Source organism: Neomonachus schauinslandi, chromosome 7 (assembly GCF_002201575.2).
Source record: "Neomonachus schauinslandi chromosome 7, ASM220157v2, whole genome shotgun sequence".
Lineage (NCBI taxonomy): Eukaryota > Metazoa > Chordata > Mammalia > Carnivora > Phocidae > Neomonachus > Neomonachus schauinslandi.
Window position 1 is genome coordinate 66,752,771 of NC_058409.1, and position 21,259 is coordinate 66,774,029.

General features: G+C 39.3%; 1 protein-coding gene across 1 annotated transcript in view; it reads left to right on the forward strand.

Moving 5' to 3' along the window:
* ADGRV1 (adhesion G protein-coupled receptor V1) overlaps positions 1-21,259 on the forward strand; it is a 521,249-nt gene that overhangs the window by 222,919 nt on the left and 277,071 nt on the right. Inside the window, exons 80-82 of the mRNA XM_044916755.1 lie at positions 5,050-5,299; positions 5,822-5,961; positions 7,716-7,876. Of these exons, the coding sequence (XP_044772690.1) occupies positions 5,050-5,299; positions 5,822-5,961; positions 7,716-7,876 (551 nt within the window). The remainder of the gene's footprint in view (positions 1-5,049; positions 5,300-5,821; positions 5,962-7,715; positions 7,877-21,259) is intronic.

Below are 21,259 nucleotides of genomic sequence, written 5' to 3' on the forward strand. Positions count from 1 at the left end.
GCAATGCAAATTGACATTTACATGTCAATATATAATATATATATAATATCAATATATAAGGATTATATAGTCAATGCATTGTATCTTTTTTCTTTTAAAGATTTTATTTATTCATTCATGTGTGTGTGTGAGAGAGAGAGAGAGAGAAGGGAGGGGCAGAGCGGGAGGGAGTGAGCAGACTGCTCCCCATGCAGAACCCCATGCAGGGCTGGATCCTAAGACCCTGAGATCAGGACCTGAGCCAAACCAAGGGTCAGATGCCCAACTGACTGAGCCACTTATGTGCCCCAATGCATTGTATCTAATGGGCAAATGAAGTTATTTGAAGAAAACACAGTAACTATGTCAAGAAAAAGGAAATTATTCTGTCAATGATACATTCCTCTTGTTTTGAAGGGTCTGTTAGGAATTTCAAAAGTGGCTTATTGCTTACTCTTATGATAGTAGAAGACACATGCTGAATAGAAATAAAGGAAGATGATTCCAACTTTTAGACATGTTTTGATGTGCTGTTGCAGTGGAATTCCGGTACAGTTTCATCCATTTGGAAGCAGTTCTCCCAGTGTTGTTGAACTTAGGAGTAGTTGTTTCATGGTTGGAGTTTCATGGCAGAAAGCAAGCAAGAGAAAAAGGAAAAAATAAAATGTGGCTTGTGTTCATTATCAACTCTATGATTAATTTTGTAACTATGTAAATATTCTTCAGAAATCATGGTGTTTTAAATTGCATTCAGAAGGTAAATTGAATCACTGTGTTACAAAGACGTAAAAATTTTTAATTTCTATTTGAGTTAACATAAAAATGGCAGATAATAGAAGTTGTTTAGAAATTGAGATTTCCTTCCAATTCTCACAGAGTAATACAGGTTATTTAAAAAGCAGTGACTCTTGGGGCACCTGGGTGGCTCAGTCAGTTAAGCAACTGACTTGGTTTGGGCTCAGGTCATGATCTCATGGGTCCTGACATTGAGCCCTGCCTCAGCCCCATGGAGGGCTCCTTGCTCAGCAGGGAGCCTCTCCCTTTGCCCCTCCTACCCCCATGCACACATGCGCTCTCTCCCACTCTCTCTCTCTAAAATAAGTAAATAAATCTTTAAAAAGCAATGACTATTATTTAATGGGACATGTCTGATTAAAAGTGCTTTATATAATTCTTTATAGCATTTATTATTTATTTGCTGATGAAGGCTGTCATCAGCATTTTTAAGTCACATTGAAATTCAAGGATATTTTGAAGACTATGTTTTAAAAATCTGGTATAAGAGAAAAAATAAATAATAAAATAAATAAAAATCTGCTATAATAATTTAAGTCACCCATTTAGGGCCATTTATGAACTTTGACAGGTTAATTAAAATATCTGTTGGATATGTAAAACTTTTAACTTCAGTTCTTAGATCACAAGACACATGAAGTTCAAAGAGATAGTTAATCCAGATATAAAAGACTTAAAAAAGAGCTCAAGGAACAAAATAAGAAGAACTGATATTAACTGTACCTCTGCTCTAGTCCTGATACTGTATTGGATTGAACAATATGAAGTTGCCTTTTTTTGTGGGTAAAATAGTATATAATATACTGGAAATTTCATATGGTTCAACATAATCCTTACTAAAAATTATACATATTTTAGTCTTATAAAAGATCATTTTAAGCAGCTGGTTAAAGGTAGGGCTAGAGCTTTTACTATTCCCATCTGCAGATATAGATAGAGCTTGTCAAGGGTCACATGATTGGTTGTGGTGAGACTTCAATCCCAGGCCTGCCTGACTCCACATCCCCTGCTGACCACCATGCTTTGTGGTCAGAAGAGACTGTAACCACTTACTTTATAACAAAATCTCCACTTCCAGCCCTGTGGCTATAAAGTGCCCCCACCCTTTCATCCCAGGTTAGTGTCGGGGTATGAGCTGAGGTTAAGGTACAAAACCAGCATCCTTTTACACTGTACTCTTCTTTTAACTCCTATGAGTGAGTCCTGAGCATTAATATTTTCTTAATGGGATGTGTCAGCAAAGCTCTACGTGCCCTTTTAGGAGGCCCCTTCTCCATCCCTCACCACTGGTCCTAAATGTCTCTCTCAGACCAGTGACCAGTAATTTGGCTACTCAGTGCCTTTTATACGTGTCTCCAGTGTCTTCAAAACCTCTGAAATGTATAATTTCTTTACTTCAAGTAAGTTTGTAATGAGGCCACAGTGTGTGTGTGTGGTTAAAAAATATCTTTTATTGTTTTTCTCTCTTGAACTGTGTTTGGTTATGTTGTCTAGTGAAGTCAAATAGTTCATAGCTTTATAATTCCCCATAGTCCCAATCCTTTCCTTTTTTCCCCCATATTTGTACAATATCACTAGAATATTGAGGTTGTTTTAGATATGAACTACCTACCCTGCTGTGAATGTTGGTTTCCATATTTGTGCCCTCAAAGGCGTAGTGAGAACTCAGAAGAGTATAAGATGCACAAAAGGAGTTACCTTTTCTGCCTTGTTGCCTAATATATTCCCAGTCCTAGAATGGTATCTGGTATGTGGTAGATTCTCAGTGGTTATGGTATAATGAGTGAATAAAATAAGTAAATGGATCAATATGTTTCTGCCATGTGTTTCTTCTCCATATACTTACCTTTCCTTCTGAGTTTTCCAGGGAAAGGAAACTGCACGTGCAATGGCAGTCAGCCAAGAATAGTATGGTGTATTTGGGGAGATCATCAGCCTTTAAAGATTGAACATAGAATGAGCCAGGTAGGATTCATATGTGTGAGAGAGAATCAGACTCAGGATTTTAGAGGCATCATGTTGAGGACAGTGTTAAAGGTTAAAGAATAGAATAAATCTAGAAATAGGGAGACTACACAGGGAATAATTGTTCAGGTAACATGAGGGCTGAAACTGAGGCATGAACTTGGGGAGGATGGTAGCTTGAAAACAGTTAAGTGGTAGAATTATCATATAGGAGACAAACATAGAAAATAAGAGAGCGATCAGCAGTTGTTTTTTTTAACTTGGAAAACTCTAAAGTTGGTGGCCATTCTGATATGTGTTGTTTATGTATTATCTTAAGCAGTATTCAGGGGCAGCTGCTGAGAGTGAAAGATTTGGGAATTGAGCAGGGATATTGAGGAGAATGATGACATCTAGAACGATTACTTGGAAGCCAAGTAAAAACAGTGTCATGTCAAGTGGCACTGAGGGCACAGCCGTAGTCGGTCACTGGATCTGTAGTGATACCAGTCTACATATTCATGTGGGGTTTTCCCCCTCACTTCAGCCAGGATGTAAAGCACATTGTGGGATTGATCAAAGTGAGTGTGATGGAAGGGCATGGTGGATACATAGGGGCTTACAGTGTCAGGGAGAGTGTAGTCATTTGCCAGTGAGAGGGGCCAGGAATTTGGCCCACTAGTGTCAAGGCTGGGTAGAGTCACCATGCATGTTAGATTGGTCTCAGTCTGCCAAGGTACTGGAGTCCGGGATGGCACTGATGGGCTAAGTCTCAGTAGATTCCAGGGAGAGTGCGGAGAAGGGTATGCAGCCATGTGGCTGAGCTTCACTGGTCTCACTCACATTGAACCTGGTCAGGGTGTGCTGGAGTGGCAGCTTTGAGCTTAGAGTCACCAGTGAAGATGTGGGAGGCTGGACGGGGAGATTAAGGGATGAGTTTTTGGTGAGCTATTGTGAAGGTGTGGGTGGCTTCTACGGATTGAGGTGTTTTAGGAGGAATCTTGGACAGCAAGGGTCTAGAGCCTGGGTGAATGGCTGGATTAAAGATAGATGTTTGAAGGCACTGATTCAAATGTGGTAAAGTTATGGAAGATTTTTAAAAAATATTTATTTGTTTGAGAAACAGAGAGGGAGCGAGAGTGAGGGGGGGGAAGGAACAGAGGGAGAAGGAGAGGGAAGGGGGAAGGAATCTCAAGTTGACTCCATGCTGATTGGGAGCCTGACCTGCTGCTCAGTCTCACAACCCTGAGATCATGACCTGAGCCCAAACCAAGAGTCAGAACCTCAACTGACTGAGCGACCCAGGTGCCCCATGGAAGATTTTTTTTTTTTTTAGAGAGAGGATTTAACTAGAGGAAAAAGCCCTTCCCCTTTCCTTTTCTTCCTCAGATTTTCCATTTAAAATTCTCTGCTCCATTTCCCAGATTAGGGATTTTGACAAGGTATCATTTAGATTCATGATTTAATTATAATACTCCCTATCTGCTGTGGCCTATATAACTTTTAACATTTAATGCATAATTTTTATCCTAACATCCTAATATTCTCCAAACTTTTTCAGGCATGTTTCAGATCTGATTTATCTTTGTATATCTTCATTGTTCATAAACATGATGGGTTCAAGACAAGATTTATTAGATTCCTTGGGGGACTAGTTAAAAAAATAAGACTTGTAGAACTCCTAGCCTCCTCTCCAGCCAAGGATTCTGATTTAGTACGTCTGGGGTGTGATCTAGAAATCTGTATTTTTAAACACACTTCCAAGTGATTTCAACACACACTGAGGTTTGGAAGCACTTTCACTGAGCACAGGATCTTATGCCTACAGTGTTTGAAACAGAGCTGTCGAAAAGGTGAAGATCCTAGCTCTAGGCTGTTTTCTCTTACAAATCACATGGTTAGATTCGAAATGCTCTGATATAGGTAAACTCTTGATGAAAACATGCTGTAGGTATATAAGATGGTATTCTTAAATAAAGCAGAGGTTTCAGTTTAGTGGTGTGCCCTTTCCTCAACCTATTCCACCAATGCTGATGTGACTAACAAAAAAAAGTACATTTTATAGCCACAGATTGTATCTGATATCCGTGAAACAGCTTTCTAAAACCCATGTTTTAGATTACAAGGGGGAATCAGGCAAAAGGATGCAGTAAGTGTTGTGCAAAATATCATGACAATTAACCACAAAAGAACTTTGCTATCTCTGGGCTGGTAATGTCATGGTTTTGCATAAAGTACAGAGCCCCTATGTAATGCATTTTAACAAATATAAGTGGATTTGTGTATATAAATGCATGCCATTTTAGCATAGCCATTGCTTTTCTGTTACAGAAGCAAAACCATCCTTGACAGTTGCCCATATTTGTCCATACTGGCTCTTCACTGGTATCCTCAGCAAATCAATGGGCACAAGTTTGAAGGAAAAGAAGGTGATTATATTCGAGTTCCAGAGAGATTATTGGAGGTTCCAGATGCAGAAATAATGGCTGGAAAAAGTACATGTGAATTAGTCCAGTTTACAGAGTATAGTAGCCAGCAGTGGTTTATAACTGGAAACAATCTTCATGCCCTGAAAAATAAGGTAATCTGTCATTTAAAGAATTATGTGGTTGGAATCAGATTTTTCCTTAGCAGACACACTCCTCAGAATGCATTCACTTGATCAGATTTGTGGTAAGGACTATACATGGTGAGCTAATTATGAAACATGTCCCATCTTTATGAACTATTTGTAGAATGTGTAGTCTCAAATAGAGTTGGAAATATTGCCGTCATGTTTTATTGAATCAAATATATACAGTGGGGAAAGTGAAAAATGTAGCCTTCACTAATATTATATAATATTATATTCTCCACTCCTGATGAAGTTGGACAGTTAAAGTGAGCATTGTCAGCTGAAGACTGCTCAGGAACTGAAGGGGAGGTAGAATGTTTGCAATGCAAAACCAGTCAGATTCCCCACATTCATAAGTCAGTTAGTTATTTAAATAGTGGCATTAACCAAGCAACTAGAGTAACTAGGAAAATGAATCGAAGTTCAGAATTCAGTCATGACATTGATTTTAAAATATCATCCATTTCTCTGTTCTTTGTGGCACTGCAGGTACTGTCTTTGAGTGTGAAAGGTCAGAGTTCACAACCCCTGACAGACAACAATGAGGTTCTCTACAGGATTTATGCTGCTGAACCTAGGATTATTCCCCAGACGTCTCTGTGTCTCCTTTGGAATCAGGCTGCTGCAAGGTACTTAATAATTCTTTAAAATCAAAATTCAGTCCTTCCCCTTTCTACTGCCATGGCGCGCAGTTTCTGTACTGAACATAGAGGGTGGCCTCAGGTGAGACTTCAGAGTAGAGAAAAATCTCTGCCATAAAAACAACAAAGCAGCGTAGGAAATGGTCTAGTATTGCACAGGTAGCAGGTGCAGCGCAACAGCTAAATATGTGTTTAGCACACTGTTTGCTTCTTTATTATTACTGCTTCCATTGGACCTAGTGTGACTTCTGCTCAATTCACATGACCTTTCTGTGGTTATTGGTTAAATTACTGGGCAGCAAAGGAAATCTTCTTTGCCCCTTCCATCTGGTTTATGGTTCTGGATCTGATGCTCTGTGTTTAGAGGGATTAGCAGGGATTTATAATTCTAGTCCACATATGGCTTGGAGTACATTTTGGAATTAAACCATACACAGGAATGGGAAGAAGAGAATGATTCTTCTGTCGAATCTCCTTGGCTTAACCTGGCCTCAAGTTTCTGAGCTGTTCTATTACCCAGAGCTCAGTCAATGCTGGAGGGTCAGACTTTGCTGGCCCAGAAGGTTTAGGGTCCATATCGGTCACTTGTTCTCTTTATTTCTGACTTTTAGCTGCACAGACTAAAATTATAAATACATTTAACAGCTTTGTTGGATAACCACCTGTCCTCCAAACAGCAAAATTCTGGTTAGTCTTTTTCTTTGTGAAAAAATAATTTTCAGTTGAAATTTCAAATGCCTGGTGACAGATCTTTTTTTTTTTTTTAAAGATTATTTATTTATTTATTTATTAGAGAGTGAGCAGGAGAGAAACAGCATGAGAGGGGAGAGGGTCAGAGGGAGAAGCAGGCTCCCCGCTGAGCTGGGAGCCCGATGTGGGACTCGATCCCAGGACCCTGGGATCATGACCTGAGCTGAAGGCAGTCGCTTAACCAACTGAGCCACCCAGGCGCCCTGCCTGGTGACAGATCTTAAACTTAAAACATAGGTACTGTGCCATCCTTAATACATAACTCCTAATGAATGTTTCAAACCTGCATCTACGGTCGTGGTTAAGTTTTATGTCCTTAGAAAAGTAAAGGATTCAAGAGGCACTAAAAGGGAGGAGGCCCCAAGTAGTGGTCCATGAGGAGTGCTCAGAAGGCTTGGCATGGGACACTACATTTGCTGTAATCATGACAAAGATTTTGTGTTAAAAGCCAGATCTTATAGCAGAAACATTTGAAAGAACCCTGGGCAGCATTTAGGTAATATAACTGGCTTCAAAGGAGAAAAAAAAAAGATGAAGAAAGAAACGTGGAAAATCTTTTAAGGAACTTACATGGTTCGAAATAGAAGGAACTGTGAAATGAGGAAGGGTGAAGAGTGCACATGCAGTGTCTCTGTCCCTCTCCTGGGGTTTTCCAGTGCGAGCGAGGCGTGCCTTCTGATAAAAGCCTGGGGTGCGTTTGCTTCAGATTAGGCACGAGCACTGCTCTGTTGAGAGGACCAGCTTCTTTGGTGTCAGGAATGCATTTGCAGGTTTAGTGAGTATTGAGGCTGCTTCTTAAGGCATCTTGTGCAACCTGTTGTATCATGTCTAAGACAAGATGTTCCCTCCATTGTCTTTTCTTGAAAATTGGTCTGCTTAATGCTTGAGTAAAGAACACTTAAGTTCACTAAGTTATTTCTACTTGAAAAGCCATCTCAAATAACTGAAGTGTTGATAAAAGAGCGGTAGTGACCATTATGTTTTTGCCCTAGCTGGTTGTCTGACAGTCAGTTTTGCAAAGTGGCCGAGGACACTTCAGACTACGTGGAATGTGCCTGTTCATACATGTCCGTGTATGCAGTCTACGCCCAGACCAACAACTTGTCTTCATACAATGAAGCTCTTTTCTCTTCTGGATTTATATGTGTCTCAGGTTAGTTGTATTTTTGACTCAATAATTTTGACTATAAGAATGAAAGTCTGTTTTTCCCATGTTTGCAAGATGCAAACATACTGTAATTCATCCGTACTAGGAGAAAATAAACTCTAACATTGTCTTATTCATTACTTCCATACAATGGATGTTTATACTGATATAATGAGTAATGAGGATATAATAAAGGATACAATATAATTCCATAATAAGGTATAATAAAGAACAAGACAGTTCCAATTCATAAGGAATATAAAATATAGTGTGAGACGGAAGCTAGATAACAGGGAAGGATAGAGTTCTTAGTGTGGTGAGATAGAAGGCAGGTTCTCCAATATAATGTCAGGATTGTCTGAGATAATATATACAAAGCATTTTGTATTTTCATTTAAAAAACCAAACATACAACCTAGGAGCTCTAAATATACTCAACCACTGTGTTAAAAAATAAATTGTCTTTCACCTTTTACATCTAGACCCCATTTTTGGCAAGAATAGGAACCTCAATTGTATTAACGTCTGTCAAATTATTTACCTACACCTTAATTTTTGAGAACTATAGGACTATTCTCATTTGCTGTATTGATTATGTAGGTGGGAGTCTGAGAATTCCTTCAACTATATTTTCTATTCCCTACACTCACTCATTCCATGCTCTAGGTCATCCTTGACAGCCCCTTGCTGCTTCTATGAACAATGCCCTATACAGAGAATTGCGTATAGGGTGACTCTGGAGCCAGATTGCCTAGGTTCAAATCCTTGTTCTACCGGGGCTAGGTGTGGGACCTGGGGCAAATTACTTAGTTTCTCTATATCTCAGTTTCTCCACCCCTAATAAATGATTTTAAATTGTATTACTATAAAAGGATGGTAAACATACTAACTCAGACATTTCGATATCCTACTTTAATAATGTTTTGTCTGTAAATGTGATTATCACTGCATTTGTGTCTTTTTTATTTGATGTGCAAACAATCCCTCTAATAATCTTTATTATGAAACTTTTGTGGAGGTAGACACAAGTAATTAATTATTATTCTTTGTCCTGGTTATTTATAATCTTTCCAGTATAATTTCATTTTATAAGATTATACATTTCCCTTAATTTATCTTAATTTTAAACCTAACAGATTCAATAGCAAAAGTTAATAATTTCTTATTCTTAATAACATCTTTTATAAGGGTTACATTCCTTGCTTGATAGATTCTTCTAGGTCCACATAGTTCCCAAATCAGATGGAGACATCCTATTTTATTTCAGTGCTAATATATTTACAAAAATTTCATAGATATAAAATAAAGCCAAAAGGTAAAATGCTACAGTAAAATCTAGATGTAATTTTATATATTTCCATCGAGACATAAAACCAAGTGCTGCTGTGACCCACAAAAATCCCTTGCTTGTTCTAAATACATCAATACAGAGTTTTGAAAACTAAAGAGAGAATGTTATCCTGATTCTATAGAAAACTAGCAGGACTATAACATATTTCCTGGAAGAATTGCTAATTAATATATCTTTTTTTTTTTGCAAAATCAACACCTAAATATCAGTATCTGCTTTTATTCTTTTAATTTAGAGTCATATTTGAAATTATTAGGTTTATTCCTCTCTGTCCATGGCATATTGTAGTGTATATTGCATGTTCTGTAGATTAGTAGGAGACATAAAGTACTGTGTTAGTATCTCAGTTTCCACTGTCATGGAGGATGATTGTCCATCCCTCTGATAGACCCCAGGAACTAGGAATGAGAATTTTATGTATCTTACGTACACATTTCATTTTATTTATTTATTTTATATTTCTTTATTTCAGTGTGGGGCTTGAGCTCACGACCCTGAGACCAAGAGCTGCATGCTCTACTGACTTAGCCAGCCCGGTGCCCCTTACATACACATTTTATAATTTATGTCAGACCACACCAAATATCCATCTGAATTTGGAAGCAATCTGACCAGCTTTTTTCATGAAACGTGGCAACATAATTAGGAAGTAAACCTTTTTATTTAAATCAGGATAGATCACAGTGTGTATCTGTTCCAGTTCTAGTTTACAGGTCTGGTTATTATACTAGAGCGGAACAACAAAAATGATCAAAGTGGGTGAAATGGGCATACAGGCCAAAGAGTTTAGTAATTCTCAGCCTAGAAAAATGAAAGATGAAGGTATATACCTGTGGCTTTTAAAGTTGTAAACCGGCTTACCAAATTCCAAGAAATTAAGCAAAGGTTATCTTTTGAAGCTAAAAAGATAGAGAGGACAAGTGAACCATAACCGTGCACTTGGTGTAACACTGTGAAACTCACTTTCAGAGGTGATTTGGAAGAAATACAACTTAAAATAACCTTTGATGATAATGCGATAATGCCATAATTTTATAGTGTAATTATTAAGGAACCAGAGCATGGTTTGAGGTAGACAGGACTATCTGGAGGATAATGTCAAAGAAGCCTACCTTGCTTCCTGTAGCTGTTGATGCTGTACTAATATAGACTATTGGATTGGAATCATTGCAATTTTTACTTTAAATATAATTCCTGTGGCCTTGTGATCTGAACAAGACCATGTAGCATTCCATAATCCATTTCAGTTTTAATATCAATATGTGAACTAGGTCTTATGTGATGCACTTGCGGCTGAGTCTCCTTGTTTGGAGGGCTTTTAAGCTGAGATTAGAGATGGACCAGAGACCTCACATTTATGTCATTTGTCCTTTTTTTCTTCTTTCATGGTAGAGAAATCATTTAACACATTAGTCGAACTAAAGCTTTCCCTTTTATAAATGGCTAATGGCTTTATTTACTTGATGGATTACTAAGTGTATACATGTCAACACAATGTCAGTTTTACAGTTAAGTAACAGAAAATAATTGCCCATAAATTGCTAAATAGTAAGACTTTTACAGGATAAATAAATCAATATAATCCAAAGTCCTCTGAGGCGTGCTTATTCTTTTGTCCAAGGTTTATTAAACTGCAAGACTATTCTAGTTTTGCCTTTTATGTTTTACAAGCTGAGAATCTGATAGTTTTTCCAGAAAAAAAATACTTTTACCAGATGTCACCTATTCATTTCAAATTATTTTTTAAAGTAAGAGATTCTTCTCAAATTTTGTGTCACCTTCTTCCAAAAATATCAAGTTTATATTCACTGTAATCATTGTCCTAAAATAACCATTATGATTATGGGGGAAGGTATATCAAAACAGCTTCATTCTATCAAATGGGAGAGTAATTAGCATGAAGAATAGAAAAAAAAAATGTATAAGAATTTTTTTTAAAGCCATTTGAAGAGATAACTGCGGGGTACTAAGTCAGAGAGCTTAGTTTTAATTCTGACATGGCATAAAAATGTTGGGTTTCTCTGTACATATAGGTGTATTATTTAGGATGAAGTTGGCTGCAAGTAACAGAAGACAGCTCACATTTCTTAAATAAACAAATTTAGTTCAAGGTTGATGAATTCAGTACCTCAGTGGTGTCCTCAGGACCCCACCCCCTTCTCATTTTTCTGTCTTGCTCTCCTCAAAGATTTTGTTTTCTTAGTCTTGTCCCTACATGGTCTTGAGCTAGCTGCAGCTCTCTGCATCACACAACATCTAGGCTTGCCAAAGGAAAGGCACTTATTTGGATCATGTTTTAAGAGCAGTGAACACTTTCCTGAAAACCACCCAGAATGTTTTCCTGCACATCTCTTTGCCCAGAATTATGTCCTCTGACCTTTCATAAACCAGTCTGTGTCTGGGAGAATATACAGCTAGAAATATAGACACAAGGGCAGTAGGGTAGTAAGTAACTACCTTTTTGAACACTGTGTCTCCATTGCTTAACACAGCCACTGATGTATGGTAGTTTCTCAATAACTAGTTGTTACATTAATAAATAAATGAATATACATTGTTGATCTGACATCCTCCAATAATTAGGTGTTCTTGTGACTATGTAAGTCAACATCGTACTTTGAAGTCCCAAACCATCTCATTTTAGCATTTTTAATAAAAATTATTCTGAAATACAGCATATTCTTTTTTTGCTTTGACTCAGGGCAGTTTAACACAGCACTCTCCAATAGATCTTGCTGTGATGATCGAAATGTTCTGCCCTGTCCAGTAACGTAGCCACTAGCCACATCTCTGGTTATTGAGCCTCTGAAATAGGACTGGAACAAGTGAGGAGCTGAATTTTTCATTCTGTTTAATTTTAATTAAATAAAATGTAGATAGCCACGTGTGACTATTGAACCTCTCAGGGTTAACACTCTGATTTTCTGGAGGCTGGTCTCCTGGCAACCGCATCCCTCTGGAAGAAATTCTTTCTCCCAGTACACAGACCTTGTGTTCTGTAAGGTGATTCATATTGACTTTTGTTCAACAGAGAAAACTTTTCGGGCTTGACAATTTTGTTTTCCTGCCTTTAGCTTATTAGTAGCAATAACTAGGAGGCATCATGCTGAGAGGAGAGGGACAGCAGTGTGGGAATCAATAGAGATGAGCAACAAAAAGTAAAAAAAAAGGTAACAGTTGCAGTTAGCATTAGGTGGGAAAATAGAAAAAAAGGAAGCTTAACCTAATAACGGATTTAATTAATGTGTAGTGAACATTTGGTTTTGTTGAGATTTATCTGTAGAGAAGACAGAGACAGACACATAGATACAAAAGTTATGAACATTTTTCAGAGATTTCATGGCAAAAGGTATTAATATTTGGCTAGTGGAGAAACAAACCAGTAATTTGGAATGTATATCCTATTCTTTTTTTTTTTTAATTTTATTATGTTATGTTAGTCACCATACAGTACATCATTAGGTTTTGATGTAGTGATCCACGATCCATTGTTTTCGTATAACACCCAGTGCTCCATGCAGTACGTGCCCTCCTTAATACCCATCACCGGGCTAACCAATCTCCCCTCCCCCCTCCCCTCTAAAACCCTGTTTGTTTCTCAGGTCCATAGTCTCTCATGGTTCATCTCTCCTTTCAATTCCCCCCGCCCATTTTTCCCTTCCTTCTCCTAATGTCCTCCATGTTATTCCTTATGTTCCACAAATAAGTGAAACCATATGATAATTGACTTTCTCTGCTTGACTTATTTCACTTAGCATAATCTCCTCCACTCCCATCCATGTTGATGTAAAAGTTGGGTATTCATCTTTTCTGATGGCTGAGTAATATTCCATTGTATATATGGACCACATCTTCTTTATCCATTCATCTGTTGAAGGGCATCTCGGCTCTTTCCACAGTTTGGCTACTGTGGATATTGCTGCTATGAACATTGGGGTGCATATGGCCCTTCTTTTCACTACATCTGTGTCTTTGGGGTAAATACCCAGGAGTGCAATTGCTGGGTCATAGGGTAGCTCTATTTTTAAATTTTTGAGGAACCTCCACACTGTTTTCCAAAGTGGCTGTACCAACTTGCATTCCCAACAACAGTGTAAGAGGGTTCCCCTTTCTCCACAACCTCTCCAACATTTTTTGTTTCTTTCCCTGTCCATTTTTGCCATTCTAACTGGTGTAAGGTGGTATCTCAGTGTGGTTTTGATTTGGATTTCCCTGATGGCTAATGATAATGAACATTTTTTCATGTGTCTGTTAGCCATTTGTATGTCTTCTTCAGAGAAGTGTCTGTTCATCTCTTCTGCCCACTTTTTGACTTGATTATTTGTTTTTTGGGTGTTGAGTTTGAGAAGTTCTTTATAGATTTTGGATACCAGCCCTTTATCTGTAGTGTCATTTGCAAATATCTTCTCCCATCCTGTGGGTTGCCTCTTTGTTTTGTTGACTGTTTCCTTTGCTGTGCAGAAGCTTTTTATCTTGATGAAGTCCCAAAAGTTCATTTTTGCTTTTGTTTCACTAGCTTTTGGAGATGTATCTTGAAAGAAGTTGCTGTGGGCGATGTCAAAGAGGTTACTGCCTTTGTTCTCCTCTAGGATTTTGATGGATTCCTGTCTCACATTGAGGTCTTTCATCCACTTTGAGTTTATCTTTGTGAATGGTGTTAGAGAATGGTTGAGTTTCATTCTTCTGCATGTGGCTGTCCAATTTTCCCAGCACCATTTATTGAAGAGACTGTCTTTTTTCCATTGCATGTTTTTTCCTGCTTTGTCAAAGATTATTTAACCATAGAGTTGAGGGTCCATATCTGGGTTCTCTATTCTGTTCCATTGGTCTGTATGTCTGTTTTTGTGCCAGTACCATGCTGTCTTGGTGATCACTGATTTGTAATATAGCTTGAAATCGGGCAACATGATGCCCCCAGCTTTGTTTTTCTTTTTCAACATCTTCTTGGCGATTCAGGGTCTTTTCTGATTCCATACAAATTTTAGGATTGTTTGTTCCAGCACTTTGAAAAATGTCATTGGAATTTTGATCGGGATGGCATTGAAGGTATAGATTGCTCTGGGTAGCATAGACATTTTAACAATGTTAATTCTTCCAATCCATGAGCATGGAATATTTTTCCATCTTTTTGTGTCTTCTTCAATTTCTTTCATGAGCGTTTTGTAGTTCCTAGAGTATAGATCCTTTACCTCTTTGGTTAGGTTTATTCCGAGGTATCTTATGGTTTTTGGTGCTATTGTAAATGGAATCGTTTCTCTAATTTCTCTTTCTACAGTTGCATTGTTAGTGTATAAGAAAGCAACTGATTTCTGTGCATTGATTTTGTATCCTGCCACTTTACTGAATTGCTGGATGAGTTCTAGTAATTTGGGGGTGGAGTCTTTTGGGTTTTCCACATAAAGTATCATGTCATCTGCGAAAAGAGACAGTTTGACTTCTTCTTTGCCAATTTGAATACCTTTTCTTTCTTTTTGTTGTCTGATTGCCGTTGCTAGGACTTCTATTACTATGTTGAACAATAGTGGCGAGAGTGGGCATCCTTGACGTGTTCCTGATCTTAAGGGAAAGGCTCTCAGCTTTTCCCCATTGAGGATGATATTCGCTGTGGGTTTTTCATAGCTGGATTTTATGAACTTGAGGAATGTTTCCTCTATCCCTATACTCTGAAGAATTTTAATCAGGAAAGGATGTTGTATTTTGTCAAATGCTTTTCCTGCATCAGTTGAGAGGACCATATGGTTCTTCTCCCTCTTCTTATTAATGTGTTCTATCACATTGATTGATTTGTGAATGTTGAACCACCTTTGCATCACGGGGATAAATCCCACTTGGTCGTGGTGGATGATCCTTTTAATGTATTGTTGGATCCTATTAGCTAGGATTTTGTTGAGGATTTTGGAATCCATATTCATCAGGGATATCGGTCTGAAATTCTCCTTTTTGATGGGGTCTTTGACTGGTTTGGGGATTAAGGTAATGCTGGCCTCATAGAATGAATTTGGAAGTTTTCCTTCTGTTTCTATTTTTTGAAACAGCTTCAGTAGAAGAGGTATTATTTCTTCTTTGAATGTTTGGTAGAATTCCCCAGGGAATCCATCAGGCCCTAGACTCTTGTTTTTTGGGAGGTTTTTGATCACTGCTCCAATCTCGTTACTGGTTATTGGCCTATTCAGGTTGTCAGTTTCTTCCTGTTTCAGTCTTGGCAGCTTATAGGTTTCCAGGAAGGCCTCCATTTCATCCAGATTGCTCAGTTTATTGGCATATAGTTGTTGATAATAATTTCTAATAATTGTTTCTATTTCCTTGGTGTTAGTCGTGATCTCTCCCCTTTCATTCAGAATTTTATTAATTTGGGTCCTTTCTCTTTTCTTTTGGATAAGTCTGGCCAGTGGTTTATCAATCTTACTAATTCTTTCAAAGAACCAACTTCTAGTTTCATTGATCTGATCTACTATGTTTCTGGTTTCTAATTCATTGATTTCTGATCTTATTTTAATTATTTCTCTTCTAATGCGTGGCTTAGGCGTCGTTTGTTGCTTTTTCTCTAGTTCTTTAAGGTGTAGAGTTAGTTGGTGAATTCGGGATTTTTCTATTTTTTTGAGTGAGACTTGGATGGCTATGTATTTCCCCCTTAGGACCACCTTTGCAGTATCCCATAGGTTTTGGACCGATGTGTTTTCGTTCTCATTGATTTCCATGAATTGTTTAAGTTCTTCTTTGATTTCTTGGTTGACCCAAACATTCTTGAGCAGAGTGGTCTTTAGCTTCCAAGTGTTTGAATTTCTGCCAAATTTTTTCTGTGATTGAGTTCCAGTTTTAGAGCATTGTGGTCTGAGAATATGCAGGGAATCATCTCAATCTTTTGGTATCGGTTGAGACCTGAATTGTGACCCAGTATATGTCTATTCTGGAGAAAGTTCCATGTGCGCTTGAGAAGAATGAGTATTCTGTTGTTTTAGGGTGGAATGTTCTGTAAATATCTATGAGGTCCATCTGGTCCACTGTATCATTCAAAGCTCTTGTTTCCTTGTTGATTATCTGCTTAGATGATCTGTCCATTGCTGAGAGTGGAGTATTGAGGTCTCCTACAATTAACGTATTGTTATCAATATGACTCTTTATTTTGGTTAACAGTTGGCTTATGTAGATGGCTGCTCCCATGTTGGGGGCATAGATATTTACAATTGTTAGATCTTCTTGTTGGATAGACCCTTTAAGAATGATATAGTGTCCTTCTGTGTCTCTTATTGCAGACTTCAGTTTAAAATCTAATTCGTCTGATATAAGAATTGCTACCCCAGCTTTCTTTTGAGGTCCGCTGGCATGGAAGATAAATCTCCATCCCTTCACTTTCAGTCTGGCTGTATCTTTAGGTTCAAAATGAGTCTCTTGTAGACAGCATATGGATGGGTCCTGTCTTTTTATCCAATCTGCAACCCTGTGCTGTTTTATGGGAGCATTTAGGCCATTCACATTGAGAGTGATTATTGAAAGATATGAATTAATTGTCATCATGTTGCCTGTGAAGATGTTGTTTTTATAGATTGTCCCTGTAAATTTCTGTTGTAGATCACTTTTGGGTTCTTTCTCCTTTTATAGAACCCCCCTTAATATTTCTTGGAGGGCCAGCTTAGTGGTCACATATTCTTTCAATTTCTGCCGGTCGTGGAAGCTCTGCATCTCTCCATCCATTCTAAATGAAAGCCTTGCCGGATAAAGTATTCTTGGCTGCATGTTCTTCTCATTTAGTACCCTGAATATGTCTTGCCAGGTCTTTCTGGCTTGCCAGGTCTCTGTGGATAGGTCTGACGTTATTCTGATGTTCGTCCCTCTGTACGTAAGGAATCTCTTCTCCCTAACTGCCCTTAAGATGGTTTCCTTGGTTCTAAGATTTGCAAGTTTTACTATTACATGCCGGGGTGTTGGCCTGTTTTCCTTGATCTTAGGAGGGGTCCTCTCTGCCTCTAGGACTCGAGTGTTTGTTTCATTCCCCAGATTAGGGAAGTTCTCAGCTACGATTTGCTCAAATACATTTTCTAGCCCTCTCTCTCTCTCCACTCCCTCTGGAATTCCAATTATTCTGACATTGGAACGCCTCATGGTGTCACTTATTTCTCTGATTCTATTTTCATGGATTCTGAGTTGTTTTTCCCTGGCCTCCTCTTTTCCCTTTTTATCTATTATATTGTCCTCCAGGTCGCTTATTCTCTCTTCTGTCTCAGTTACCCTAGCTGTTAGATTATCTAGATTGGATTGGATCTCATTGATAGCATTTTTAAGTTCTGCCAGTTCAGCTTTCATTTCTGCCCTTAGAGACTCTATGTTGCCATTAATAGATTTCTCCATTCTAGCCATTGTCTTCACAATTGCTAGCCTGAATTCCATCTCCAACATCTTGGTTATATCTGCATCCATTTGTAAATCTGCAGCATAAGTCATAATCTCTGAGTCTTTTCTGTTTTGGGGGCTCCTCCTCCTAGTCATTCTGTTGATGGGTGTTTGAGGGAATGTATAGAGTCCAAATTATTGACCGGAACCCAAGCAAGATGCACCTGTTTTCTTGGGACCTTAGGGTTGCTGGCCTCTTGTTTTCCCAGCCTGTCTTCTGCGGGAGGGGTCTGCCGCACTGTTACTCAGGCAACCCTGTTTGGGCGGAGTTGCCCTGCCCCCCTGTGGTGGGGGATGGGCTCAGCGGGAATCAGTCTTTGGGGCTTTTGTTCTCTGGCACCTTTCCCTGGCGGCTTTCCGCACCTCTTCTGCGAGTCAGAGCAGAAGAGATGGTTTCCAACTCTCTGCCTCAGAGCAGAGAGACCTCAGCCTGTTCTTCAGTGAGCTCTCCAGGCCACACTGTCTCCGTTTCTGTCCATGCTGCTATAAACTGCAGCGTCCTGGGTTGTGCGCCCCTCCGCAGCGCTCCCAGTCCTGCCCCCAGATCGGGGCACGTCTCTGCCCTTTGTGCTTCTAAAACCGCCAGCTGCTCCCAGTTCGCGCGCGCGGGACTCCTCTGCTTGGGGTTCCCACCCCGGGGGTTGCAGTCGCACCGGGTTTCCCTCTCGGAGGCTGCAGTTCACGTGCGCGTGACCGTCGCTCGGGGTTTCTGTCCGGGGGGCTGCGGTTTGCGTGTGCGCCCCTGCCGGTCTGGTTTTCCACCTGGGGGCTGCCCTAAAGTCCTTTCCCTAGGGTACCGGTCTGCGAGTCTGTGCCCCGTCCGCAGCGCGTGAGGCTGTCCCTCACCAGCGGTGTAGGATCCCCACGTCCAGGCACCCTCCCGCTGCCGTTTATCCTCTGATATCTGCCCGCAGAATCATGGCTCTCCGCTTCGTACCTCAAAACCAACTGCCTGCGGTATTCTGTCTGTAGAGATCCAGATCTTCTTACACCTCAGGCTGGTTTCGTGGGTGCTCAGAGTGGTCTGGTAGATATCCAGCTCAATTCCGGGGACCAGTTGAAATAGGGTCCCCTATTCCTCCGCCATCTTTCCCCCTCCCCCCAGTATATCCTATTCTTAAGGGATGTCGATAGATAATTTTGCTGGGTATGCATATTCATATACAAACATTACATATGTTTATACACATACAAACATTTAAAGATTGTGTGGATAGATAAGATCTTTGATCCAGTTTGATGATAGCAAAAGAATCTAGCAGTTCTTTAGAGTTTTTCTTATCTAAATCAAAGATTGCCAATGTTGTTTTGTTAAGCGTAGTATTTATCTTCCCCCTCACTTTCTAATGATATAGAAAAGTCATTTGTGTTGGTGAACTTATTAATTTTCTTTTCTGAGTATGTAACCTACACTGTGCTAGGAAAAAAAAATAAAGGGGGGGCACCTGGGTGGCTCAGTTGGGTTAGTGTCTGACTCTTGATCTTGGCTCAGGTCTTGATCTCAGGGTCATGAGTTTGGGCCCCACATTGGGCTCCACGCTGGGTGTGGAACCTACTTTAAAAGGAAAGGAAAATTATTCAGTTAGCTGCTTGTTGTTTCTTTTCTTTTCTTTTTTTCAAAGATTTTATTTATTTGAGGGGTACCTGGGTGGCTCAGTCGTTAAGCATCTGCCTTTGGCTCAGGTCATGATCCCAGGGTGCTGGGATCAAGCCCCACATCGGGCTCCCTGCTCAGTGGGAGTCTGCTTCTCCCTCTCCCTCTCCCCCTGCTTGTGTTCCTGCTCTTGCTGTCTCTCTCTCTGACAAGTAAATAAATAAAATCTTTAAAAAAAATTTTTTTATTTATTTGAGAGACAGAGCACAAGCAGGGGGAGTGGCAGGCAGAAGGAGAAGCAGGCTCCCCGCTGAGCAGGGAGCCCGATGCAGGACTCGATCCCAGGACCCTGGGATCATGACCTTAGCTGAAGGCAGACGCTTAAGACTGAGCCACCCAGGCACCCAGCTGCTTGTTGTTTCTACATAATTGTCAAGGGGTCAATTTTTTAAAAACTTGAGAGTACACCTTTAAGTAATACCTAGAATTGTTATACTTTATTTTTTTTAAAAAAAATTCTATTTATAGTTAACATTTTGTACTCTGTGATTTACATATTTATATTAAAGGAATTTAAATCAAAAAATTATTACAACTTAAAAAAACGGACTTGTAGATTTAAATCATGTATGCTAAATGCAGCTATTCTCTATCAGGTAAGAAAATAAAAGGGAAGTACTGAGCATATAATGCTTTAAGAACTTGGAAACTGAAGTATTTATTTCTTAAATCTAAGGTATTCAGGATCTTTCCCAAGGCCAGCTGAGGCTAGGGAACAGCCCGCTTGAGTTTTTTAGCACCTTCTCCCCTAAATAAAAAATGCATCCAGATCACTATCATGCATTATAGTTATAGGCTAATAGAATCTAGCCCATTTTCCCACCACTGGCTTTGAATCCAGGACCACCACCAGGTGTCATGCTAGCATTTTAATTGAAGCTTAGATTACTTAATTAAATATTATTGAGCTGGTCAAGTTTAACTGTACTAAATTTATCTCATGAAACGTGAGTATAATGGAGAATTAGCAAGTTAAGGGAAAAGGCTTTGAATAAGCTCTTCTTGTGAACTAGAAAAAAAACCGGTTGAGTCATTTATATTTCTCCTTTGTCCAGCACTAATCCCCTTGCCTCACATTGTTACCATCTACCACAATAAATGTAGAGTTAAGCACATATTTGTGATCATGTGGCCTATATTGACAAAAATTTGCAAGGCCTTGCTTTTGAATCAGTATATTACACACATACCCCCCCCCCCCGGCCCCGCCAAACCTTGAGTTTAAACTAGCTTTGATCATCACAGGAAATTCAAAGTGTACCTTGGTGAGTTCAGAGCATCAGCTTCAGTAGTTTATAGACTACCTAAGTGAAGGTGCAAAGTCAGGCATGACTCTGCAGTTTCTGGATATACTGTGTACCTGTGTGGGTGGATTTTGGAGGCAGCCCCAAAACCTGCACACCTGTCCCAGATCACCCTAGAGCAGCCATCCTAAAAATGGATTACTTTAGATTTCTTGGCCAAATTCCTAGGCTAAAAGCCTTGACTAATGCAGATTCACTTCCTGTGTGGAACTTTGTCTGATTTATTAAAATCTAAACATACGGAAAGCCTTTCCCAAAAGGAGTTATGAGAGGCATTGCTGTAAGGAATATTAGTGATAGACCCCATGTGGGCACTTTGCAGATGCCCAATCCACTTATGCCAATAGGCAGTTAGGTCCATAGCTTCAGAGAAGCTAATGAGAGAGCAAATGTTGAATAAATGCAGTGTCTCCTGTTTGTCAAGGAGGCATTGATAAATGAGGTAATACGTGCAAAGTACATAGCAAAGCAGCATATACATGCCAATTGTTATGTTTTGATAATTCTTAGACAAAATAAGGCTATTAAGGAGGAGAGGGATTAAAGGCTTACGTGAAAAAGCAAATGGATTACCATTTGCAGCACATTTAAATTTTAGAACAGGAAATACTTGAAAAATATGTATATACTCAGGGCCCCTGGGTGGCATAGTCAGTTAAGCGGCCCACTCTTGGTTTCAGCTCAGGTCATGA